Source organism: Abramis brama (assembly GCF_963993115.1).
Source record: "Abramis brama genome assembly, chromosome: 1".
Lineage (NCBI taxonomy): Eukaryota > Metazoa > Chordata > Actinopteri > Cypriniformes > Leuciscidae > Abramis > Abramis brama.
In genome coordinates, this window is record NC_139963.1 from 79541184 (window position 1) to 79551677 (window position 10494).

At 46.2% G+C, this 10494-nt stretch overlaps 1 protein-coding gene across 3 annotated transcripts in view; it reads left to right on the top strand.

Moving 5' to 3' along the window:
• The window catches only part of tcf20 (transcription factor 20), a 28233-nt gene extending 18022 nt beyond the window's left edge, over positions 1-10211 (top strand). For 2 of the 3 annotated variants that reach the window (XM_084116002.1, XM_084116003.1), the window contains exons 2-6: positions 42-7886; positions 7994-8087; positions 8216-8265; positions 9019-9116; positions 9188-10211. In XM_084116002.1, coding sequence (XP_083972128.1) covers positions 942-7886; positions 7994-8087; positions 8216-8265; positions 9019-9075 — 7146 coding nt within the window. In that variant the 5' untranslated portion in view covers positions 42-941 and the 3' untranslated portion in view covers positions 9076-9116; positions 9188-10211. The remainder of the gene's footprint in view (positions 1-41; positions 7887-7993; positions 8088-8215; positions 8266-9018; positions 9117-9187) is intronic. The other variant, XM_084116004.1, reaches the window with a different exon arrangement.
• Positions 10212-10494: the final 283 nt, after the last annotated feature.

Genomic DNA, 10494 nt, shown 5'->3' on the forward strand with positions numbered 1-10494 from the left:
GATTTACATTGATAAATGCTGTGTTTTCCCTGTGTTTTCAGACCGTCTCAAGCTTCCTGTTTCAAGAGAGAGAGCAAGACACCATCATACTGAAAGGATCGGATGAAACGAGCAACTGGATGGCCTGTTACTGACTATGGAAAACCTGAAGCTAGGACCAGCTAGGCTGAAGAACACCGTACTGTAAGGATTGGACAAGCAAAGAAACAAAACAACAATCCTGCTGGAGAGGAACTAACATGGGAAAGGACAAATGTTTGGAAGCAGCTGGAAAATATTTGTTGGCAAAGACCTTACTGAAACATTACTTGAGAGAGTGCAGAAAATCCCTGTTAAACAGGAGATATGAAAAAAAATCATGATCTTGAAGTATTGATCTTTCTCGAGCTATTTTCAGTGTCAGTGAATACATGTGCCAACTGGAGAAAAAAAGTATCTTTTTTTGTTGCAAACCAGTTGATGAACTATTATAATCCGACTGCATGGCTGCTACCCACATCCATTCGCACAGTTACCAAACGGCAAAGAGACGTATCACACTACAGTATCAAGATATTGACATTCTCGAAATGAAGCGTAATTGAGTTGTAATTTTGGCTGAGAATTTTTACCTCTTGGCTTATAGACATTTTGTGACAATACTTATCTTTCATTATCCGAGCTATTTGGATCTAGTGCCAATTGTGACACCGTTTTTGTGGATGAATTGCTGCTGCATTTCCCATCTTCACATTGTTTACTATTTACTTTTTAACTCGAGCAGCAAATTCAGCTCAAAGCTCAGTTTTGATCAGCAGACATTTGCTGGGGCATTGCTGCTACATATGTGTCTTGGTTTCTTTAAATGCAAAGCTAATACTAAACATTCCAGTTTGCCATTTGGATCCTTATCGTAGGAAAGGTTACTAATAAAAGCTTTTGTGAACCTCTAAAACACAAAAATGCAGAATTTTCCCAACAGTCCAGTCCCTATTCATCCAGGGTTTAGCCGGGGAGGAAGTGTTGTCAGTTCCCCGTATCCGGCCCACCCTTCAGACCTTCAGATATCCCCCAGAACCTCCGAGGAGTACGCCATGCAGCAAGCTCAACCTAACCTGCAGAGTCACGGGCAGCTCCTGCACCTGCGGAGCCAACAGCATCTGCTGCACGCTCCTGCCGTACACGGCTATGGGTCCAGAAGAGCACCTGGAGAGATGGCGCAGGGAAACACTCACGGTGGAGGAGGGGGAGGAGGAGGGAACTCTTACCGTAAAGACAGTGTGGATTATTATTTCTCAGTGAGTGGGCGAGAAAGAAGCAGAAGAGGTGGGGCTGCGTATGGTGCGGGATTTAGGTACACGAACCTAGATGGACATGTACCTCATCAGTACCCGCACTTATCTGGTTCAGGGTCGTCCTCTGGAATGATTTCTCCCTACTCAATGGAGTATGGCTCCAGCAGTGGCTCTGCAGTTGGGAGTAGTAATAGCGGCAGCGCTGGTTCGTTTTCTCCTTCCCAGCAATACAGTATGGCTCATTCTACTTCAGTACAATCAGGTGCTCAAATGCATCAACGCCAGCATGGTCAGAAATATCCCTCACATCAAGGATTACACCAAGGTCAGCATCACCGGACGTACCCGCTTTCTGGAAACAGAATACCCCCTCAGTTCGGACACTACGCCCCCATTAATGCAACCTCAGGCTCCACTGGAATGTACAACTCTCCACCGCAAAGATACGACGTGATCAGCAACAGTAGTACGGATGCCAAAATGAATAACTCGCCCAGTCAGTCTAATCCAAACACTCATACAAGTTCATCTGCTTCAAACAGCTGTGAGAATATGGGACAAAGTTACTCATCATCTGCTCATCCTCCATATTCGCCCCAATCGCAGTCCCTTCACAAGCATGCTCCCAGTTCCCAGCGTAGCTCTCAGCACAGCACTGGAGCAGGTTATGACCCTTCCCTCAAAATGCAGCACCAGGGACACCTGCAGTCCAAACTGCCCCATTCATCGGTCTCCTCTAGCCCTGCTCTGCCTTCACAACCCTCTCAAGACCTCACCAAATCTCCTATGCATTCCCAAAGTCAACAGGCCCACATTCATCAGAACTTCAGTCCGATATCTAATCCCTCCCCTGCTCCATCTGCTGTACAGTCTCCAAGCTGCAGCTCCTCTTCGTCTCCACTAATGGGGAGTTCAGAGGGGAATAGTGCAGCTGCGCATATGCAGACCTCATCACACCCCTCTGTTTCAAACACTCGCAGCAGCCAAAGCCATGGACGCCTTCTGCAGGCCGTACCTCAGCTGAGCCCCACTCCCAATTCAAATAGCAGTATTAGTAGTTGTGGTAGCGCTGTAGGAGCTAAAGTGGCTGGTTTGAACCACAGTGCAGGGATCAGTCACGCTTCCATGAGTCAGAACCGAATGGGACTAGGTCTTCGAGGCGGTCCAGGGGAAGATGGCTCCCTGTACCCTCATGAAAAACTCTTGCAGGACCCTGGTCTAAATAGTCTAAATGCTCTGACCTCTCAAGTGGAAAATCTACCTAATACTGTGCAGCACATGCTGCTAACAGACACTGTGCTGCCTCAGAGGAAGAGCAGAGACAGTGCACATCACCTTCAGATGCAGCAGGGATCTCAGTCTTTACCGGGCAACCAAAACAAATCTGGAAGTGCCAGTGCCAGTGGTCAGACCTCAGTGAATGAAGAGAGTTCTGAGATGCTGGAAACAAAAGGGCATCAGCAATTAGAATGCAAGAGAATTAGGCAGGCAAGTGGAACAAGCAATGAATCTGAGCCACAGAGCTACCCATCATCACAGAGTCAGATGTCGTCAGAACAGGCATTGGATCTCCAGGTCAACCCTAGAGTCATTTCAACAGCTTCAAAACAATTATCTACTAGAGAGTCTCAAACAAAGACACCAGAAACATTGACGCCCTCCTCCTCTTCACCACCATCAGTTCATCCTTCTGCAGAACACAGCCCAAAACAACAGGTATATCCCCCTGCTCCACCATCTCCCATTCCCTCAGCACGTCCGAACTGTGCAACAGAACGAGACCTTGGTATTAATGATAATGGAATGAAGGGAAGAATGATCAAAATGATAAAAGATGAAGAAAGCGAAGTTGAAAGTGCAGATCCTCCCTGTGATAGAGAAAAATCAGAGAATAGACTGTCAGTCTCTACCACACAGGATGAAGCGGAGACAGATGCACAACAAAATCCAAGTAAAACTGTGAATGTTTCAGAACAACATAATGTTGGAGGTGTTGGGGTTATTGTCTCTGCTCGTTCTGAACTGAATATTGAATCAAGCAAGCACACAGGAGCCAAATCTCCACGTTATGTTGTTTCTCATTACCCAAACAAACACAGCAATCCTGAGGAGCGACATGATGTCAATGTCTTAAGAGAGACAAGAAATCACAATGGAGAGGGGGAAGTGTGCATGGAAACATATGTGTCACAATATGATATTTCCCCTAAACAAGAATTTGGCCAAAACATCCCCCCTGTTCAATCTCACCCAGTGTCATTTAAATACAGTAATCCTGAGGTACATTTCAATTCTACAAAGAGCAAGGGAAAGTTAGGACTAGGGAGTGGTATGGGTGCAAATAGAAGCCAGAATTATCATCAGCTGCAGGCCAGCTATGGGTCTATTGCCAGAAAGGAGATTGGTGTTTTTGCTTTGGAGGGGGGGAGAGGTATTGTCTCAAGAAGTCAGGATAGCAGTTCTCAGTTTCAGCAATCGTTTCCAAGTCTTTTGCAAGAAGTCCTCCAAGGTCATCACTTAGATCGACGCTATGGGCGTCCCGACCAGACACCTAGTGTTCATCAACAACCTCAAGATACATCCCAGCACCGTTATCAAACTAGACTACCTTGCAGTATGGTTGAAAATTTGAGTTCACATGCAATGAGCTCTCAAACAATTATGGGTGGGCTTAATGTCCAGTTCAGTCAAATGGCCTCTGGAAAACCACAGAATACAAGTCAAAATCAGGGACCAGATAGTGAGATAGTTTTAGGCCCTCCTCATCCCTCTTGGGATTCTGAAGCACATAAGCCCAACGTGACTCATGGGATCTCCTTAGAAAAAGGCAAAACCAGTCTGTCTCCAAGCCAGTCCACCCACATGCAGCAGTCTTTAGATCTCACAACAGGAGCCCCTCCAAAGCACATTAATTTGGCTGACTATTCTTTGCAGCACAGAAAACCCTCCAGATATGGTACCTCTCCTTCTGCTGTGGAACAACTGCTTTTACAGGAAGCTGAGCCACTGGCATGTGGTGTAGGTCCTATCAGTCACACTCAATCTCAGACATCCATGTCCTCAGGAAGGCGCTCGGTAATCTGCGATGTGTCTCCTTCTCGACGAACAACACCAGAAAGAGAGAGAGGACACCCTGGGACCACTGGACCCTCAGTCATTCAGCAGCCATTTTCCTCTTCTGGATCAAACGGTCAAGAATGCTGCAAGGAGGAAATAAAAGCAAAGAAAGCACAAAACAAGGAGGACTCGTCAAAGATTGAAGCTGCAGGCCAGAACACAGATGGTTACTGCAGCACGCCACCCAGTAAGGAGTGTAATAAGCCCCTTCATTCCCCTGTAGATGTTGATTCTGATTTAGAAAAGACCAGCAGTGCCAAAGGCAACAATGAAGCCACCAGCAACGTGCCATATCTTTCACAAATGTCCTCGAATCCTTTGTCCTCACCACCGAGACACCAGTCTTTTTCGCAGGTAGTTGATCGTTTCAGAGCATATGGCTTCAGTGACACCATGGATGGACAAAAAATTATCTCCCATCCTACGCCTCATCGACCATTCCACACCATATCAGCATATTCTAAAACCACACCCTCTACTAGCAAGTTACAATTGTTTCCACAGAGCTTACCCCCTCAAGACAGACCCGACTGGACTCCTGACAGGCAAAGGCTAAGAGCTATGGACAAGCACGTTCTTCAGAGACTCCCTGAACAGAAGTGTAAGTCCCAATCCTCAAGTGATATTCTGCCTAGTCAGCATCACATATCTCGCCAGCACTCTTATCTCCGTTCACACTTTGACATGAAAATATGGGATGCTTATTCTGAAAGAGATGGTGCTGGACAACCACCGACTGCAATGCCTTGTGAGCATGCTATTTCTCAACAAGTCACAAATGCTGGCCCTAAACTTAAAGAAGAGGACATCTCAGATAAGAGTGCACTAGACACTGCCAAATCGTTCCACTCAGTGGCTTCAGCTGGTGCTATTATCCCTGCTGGGCACACCGGTAAGGCTATCCAAGGGATTCAGCAGGGGCAGAGACTAACTAAAACTGGAGCATCGGCTGAAACCAACCCTTTAATCATGAGAAGGAGAGTTAGATCTTTTATTTCTCCTATTCCAGCTAAGAGGCAGCATCAGGATGTTCCAGGTCAGCGGCCAGGATCAGCTTATCACTCCCCATTATCTCAGTCCCACTCTGATTCTAGACATGCAATCAACAATTGTTCTAGCAGTACTGATACTCAGTCAAAATTGCATTCTCCTAAGACTCAGCATTCTATATCCAGTGCAAACTCACCTCCTCAGTCCAAAGCAAAGTTTCTTCCCCCAAGAAAGGGTCGTGGTCTAAAACTTGAGGCAATCGTGCAGAAAATTACTCCAAGTGTGAAAAGAAATGACTTCAACAACAGTCACGTGGAGTCTGACTTCTTGGAAGTATCTCATTACACCTCTGACCTGCCAGACCCTGAGGGTGGCACGTCGTTTGCTAGTGCTCCTCAAGGAGAGGAGGCCTGTTTATCTTACCTAGATGATTCTCATACTTTAGAGGATCTTATGCCATACAGAGCAGTTGAAGATGCCTTCTCCTGTGATTCTCAGTCTCTCAAACCAGGTGCAACAGCTTCTAGCAGTTGTACCCTCAGAAGTTTGCCAAAAGATTTTGACTTTGGATTAGGTGCTGCTGGATCTTCAGGGTCTTTGGTGGGTGAAAATGATAAGGATGATTTTACTTTGTTAGGACCCCTTCCACCAGCTCCTCCATTACCGTGCCCTGTACAGGGATCCCCTCCTCCATCTTCATCTGCATTGTCTGACATACAGCAGTTCACAAACACTTATCAACAGCTGGAAACCCGGCGCAGCGAGCAGTCAGCTGCTAACCTGCTCAGGCAGAAACTGCAAGAGACTGGCATGGGCTTTGATGATTACCCAGGTGGGGATTACTTTGGGACCACCACTGGCCAGAGCCCTGGGCACCACCTTCTGTCCAGAGCTTCTCAGCACCAGATGAATTCTCTCGGGTTGACATGTTCTGAGTCTAAACTATCAGATAACATGGTGCCCAAAGGGTATTTTCCATCAGGGAAGAAAAAGGGTCGCCCAGTAGGCAGTGTGAATAAGCAGAAACGTGCCCAAGCTCAAATTCAGAATGCAGCAACAAGCATACCGTCCTCTCCTCTTCCCTCACCTACAGCTGTACCTCAGTCTGTCCAAGTCCCAAACACAGCAGATGAAGTGCCCCAAGAATCAACACCACCTGACCAGAACCCCTGTCCATCTTTGGTCCCTCCCTCTGAAACCCAGGTGGTGAAGGAGGATGTAGAGTGTGAAGAGACCCAGCCAGAGTTAGATTTGAAGCCTGCTAAACATAAACAGAGAAAGGGGAAAGAGGGCAACGAGACTGCGGGTACAAGTGGCAATCAGAGAAGGAGAGGAATGGCTTCCAAAGAGGAGCTGGACACTCAAATGAGCGGTAAGGGAAGCATGAGCCTGTGTGGAATATTCCCAGATACCAGAAATAATGTTTTTGCTCCTTACATACATGTGGAGAAAAAGGTGGAAGAGATTGGGGCAGTCTGTACAATTATTAATGCCGAAGATGAAAAATCAAAAGGTGGAGGCAGAGCTGGTCACTTTGGGGCTGATGGCCCGTTAAATACCCCGCTGTCATCTCAGCTTGTGAGAAAAGAAAAGGAAAGTGAAAGAACAAAAGAAAATTGGGTTTCAGAGCAAGTTGATTCTGCCTTGCAATCCGGGAAGATACTTCCTACATCTGGATATGTTCTGTCAGGGCCTGTGATATCAGAGACTGGACACACTGGTCGCCTCTTATGCTGTCTTTGCCAGAAATGGGCCAACTACAAACATCTCGGGGACCTCTATGGTCCTTTTTACCCAGCTGAATATGCAGCCAAGCTCCCTAAGAATCCACCTCAAGTCCGACAAACCTTGTCCTACCATGGGGCGGCTACCACAGTTTCCAGTGTGACATCCATTCCGACAGACTCGACTCCCCAGGATACAAGTTTACAAGACTCGCAGAATGTCAAGTCATATGTTAGTAGCGATTGCACAGTAAGTCAGGCAACAAACCCAACATCCCCAGCCACCCCCATTGGCACTGTATTTTCCAGCATGGGTGAAGAAATGGCTTTCCACAATGCTATGACCAGCAGCTCCACCTTAAAGGTGACTGCTCACACCTGGGATCCGGCTGCAGGACTGGTGAGTGGGCTGGGTACATCAAATGTACAAGAACTGGACAGCGAACTCATACTGAAGCAGTTGCACGTCGAGAATTCACAACAGAGGCCCCAGCACAGAAAACTGACATCCCATCCACGCTTCAAAAGAAGACACAAGTCCAGTGAAGATTTACCTCGAACTGTTCCCATCAACAGCAAAGCCTCCCTGCCCTTCCAGCCTCCCCCACCCAGCCTGGACTCTCTGGGCCCCATGGCCCAACTTACCCAGCTCCCACTCGTGCCTCTGGACCCCGAGGAGCTGTGGGTGCACGAGGGCTGCATCGTGTGGACCAGCGGCGTATACCTGGTCAACGGGAGACTGTATGGCCTTCAGGAGGCACTAGATGGTGCTAGAGACACCGTGAGTAGAAAGTTCTGCTGCTCGTTTTAATATGTGGCTTATTGCTGTAACATTGACTTGTTGTTAATGTTAGTTCCTCTTTTCTGGTGATCACTTCCTCCCCTCAGAGCTGCTCCCATTGTGAGATGGTGGGCTCCACCCTGGGCTGCTACAGTAAAGGCTGCACCCTGAGGTACCACTACCTTTGTGCCATAGAAGCAGGTGAGATGTGGCATCACTGTGGGCTGCACTTGGGTTTATTACAGCAAAATGCACATGAGTCTTTGTGATCAGGTGTGAGGGACTGACATTCAGTGCTAAATAATCTGTTTTTTACCCTCAATCTAAAGATTGCTCCCTAAATGAAGACAACTTTTCTTTGAGGTGTCCAAAGCACAAGGTAAGAGAACAAGACTTCACAATTAATATGGAAATGTGGTCAATCGAGGCCACGAATTAAGAATTGGATCCCACGACTTGCTAATTCGTTCCCTCGTTTTAGTTGAAACATGGCCACAAATTTAAAATTGGATGCCACGGCTTATTAATTCAATCCCTCGTTTTAGTGAATTTGTGGCCACGAGTTGCTAATTCTTTCCCTTGATTTAGTTAAATGGTGGCCAAGGCTTAAGAATTCATTCCCACGACTTAATTAGTTCCCACGACTTAATTAGTTTACTTGTTTTAGTAAATCATGGCCACAATTTACTAATTTGTTCCCTAGTTTTAGTTAAATCATGGCCATGAATGAAGAATTAGATCCCACAACATGTTAATTTAACTCATTTTAGTAAAATCGTGGCCACGAATGAAGAATTAGATCCCACGGCTTATTAAATCAATCCCTTGTTTTAGTGAATTTGTGGCCACAAATAAAGAATTCATTACTACGATTTATTAATTCAGTCCTTCATTTTAGTAAATCGTGGCCACGAATTAAGAATTTGTTTCCACAGCTTATTAATTTGTTAGGGTTAATTTATTTTTTTTTTTTTACTAAATCATGGCCACGAATTAAGAATTTGTTTCCACGACTGAATTTGTTCCCTCATTGTATGAAATCTTGGCCATGATTTACTAATTTGTTCTCTTGTTGATGCATGTGTATTTGTTTCCCGCATGTCATGTGTCCATATGCGTTGTGTTTGAACAGAGCAACAGAATCGCCAAGCCTGGAGCGGTGTACCTGGAGCAGTCGGAGAGAGGATGAACACACACACACACGCCGCACGAATCACGCACAGATCAGACGTGAGTGGACCCAGTGTTGTGTTTGACTCTGTAAGCCTGTGCCGTCATTGACCTGTGCCTGTGCTTCCCAGCAGAGAGAGAGATTCCTGACTGTGTGAGTTCAGCTGAAGTGGGAACGCCTTCATGCTTCGAGATCGGAGTTACCATGGTTACCGACGATTACATTTCGGAATGTAAAGTTCAAAGACTTTCTCTAGAGAACACTAATAACTGAGAGGTTTTCCATTCATCCCCTGTTCTGTGGTTGGCGATCCCTCGTGGACAGGACCGAGCAGAAGATGGAGATGAAGAGACGCTAACTGCCTTTCAACACACGACTTCAGTTCGCAATGCTTGACTTTTGAGTCCGCTGTTGTCATCTTTTATCTGTGTTAGTTCGCCGGAGCTGCGCATTGGGAACAAGAGAACTGATCGAGGGAAGGGGACCATGTGGACAGAGAGAGAGAGAGGCAGTGTATTTACACCAGTTATATGTAGTATTTTATATCATAACTCATATTATCATTATTTTAAACATCACTATTGTTTTAATCAGTATTTTAGACAGAATTCTGAGCGATTGATGGAATGTCCGTATCAGGAGGACCAGAATGTCGACCCGTTATGACATCATACTCGTGACATCACGTGGAGCGGAAGTCCAGTTGCCACAGAGACATTGTTGTCATGGAGATGCACATATATTGCCTTCGAAGGTGTGCCTGTGTGTGTGTGTGTGTGTGAGTGAGAGTTCGCTTGTTTGTGTCTGTCTCTGCTCCTTTGATAAGTGTTCTTATTTTCCACCTCAAGGGTTTTGTGCTATAGATGAGAAGCAAATGGACATGGGGTTATTTTTCACAGCTGGGAAAGCGTTGGGATGAGAGGTAAAGCATCGGGACTCGTGAGTTACCCGTGAGTGACGGGTCGAGACCAACATTCCTGCAGCGTTTCGAGGGAAAGCAGTGCAGATCTCCATCTCCAGAACAATCGCTGTCATCTTTTCTATAAAAATCTCCTGAAAATAAGAACGCAGAGAAAAGACTCGCCATATGAAAACATCATGTACTAGAAAACTGTCAATATGCTTCTGACTCATGAATACAGTTATACAATGGAGAGCTGCTGTGTGTGTGTGTGTCTGTTCACAATACTTCTGTGTCTGATCCGTGCGAATGCGTAACCGGCTCAAACCCGCCGCCGTCGGGGAGATTAGCTATCCTAGCTATCCTGACTCTGAGATTCAGAAGTAGATCAGCCTTTAAAGACAGACCTACTGTGAGCTGCGGTTGTTCATCCAGGGGAAATGCTCCTGTTCGAGCCGTCAGACTAACTTAGCTTTAAAGGGCCCCTATTATGGGTTTATGAAAATAAGATGACTCTAAGTGAATGAAAACATCCT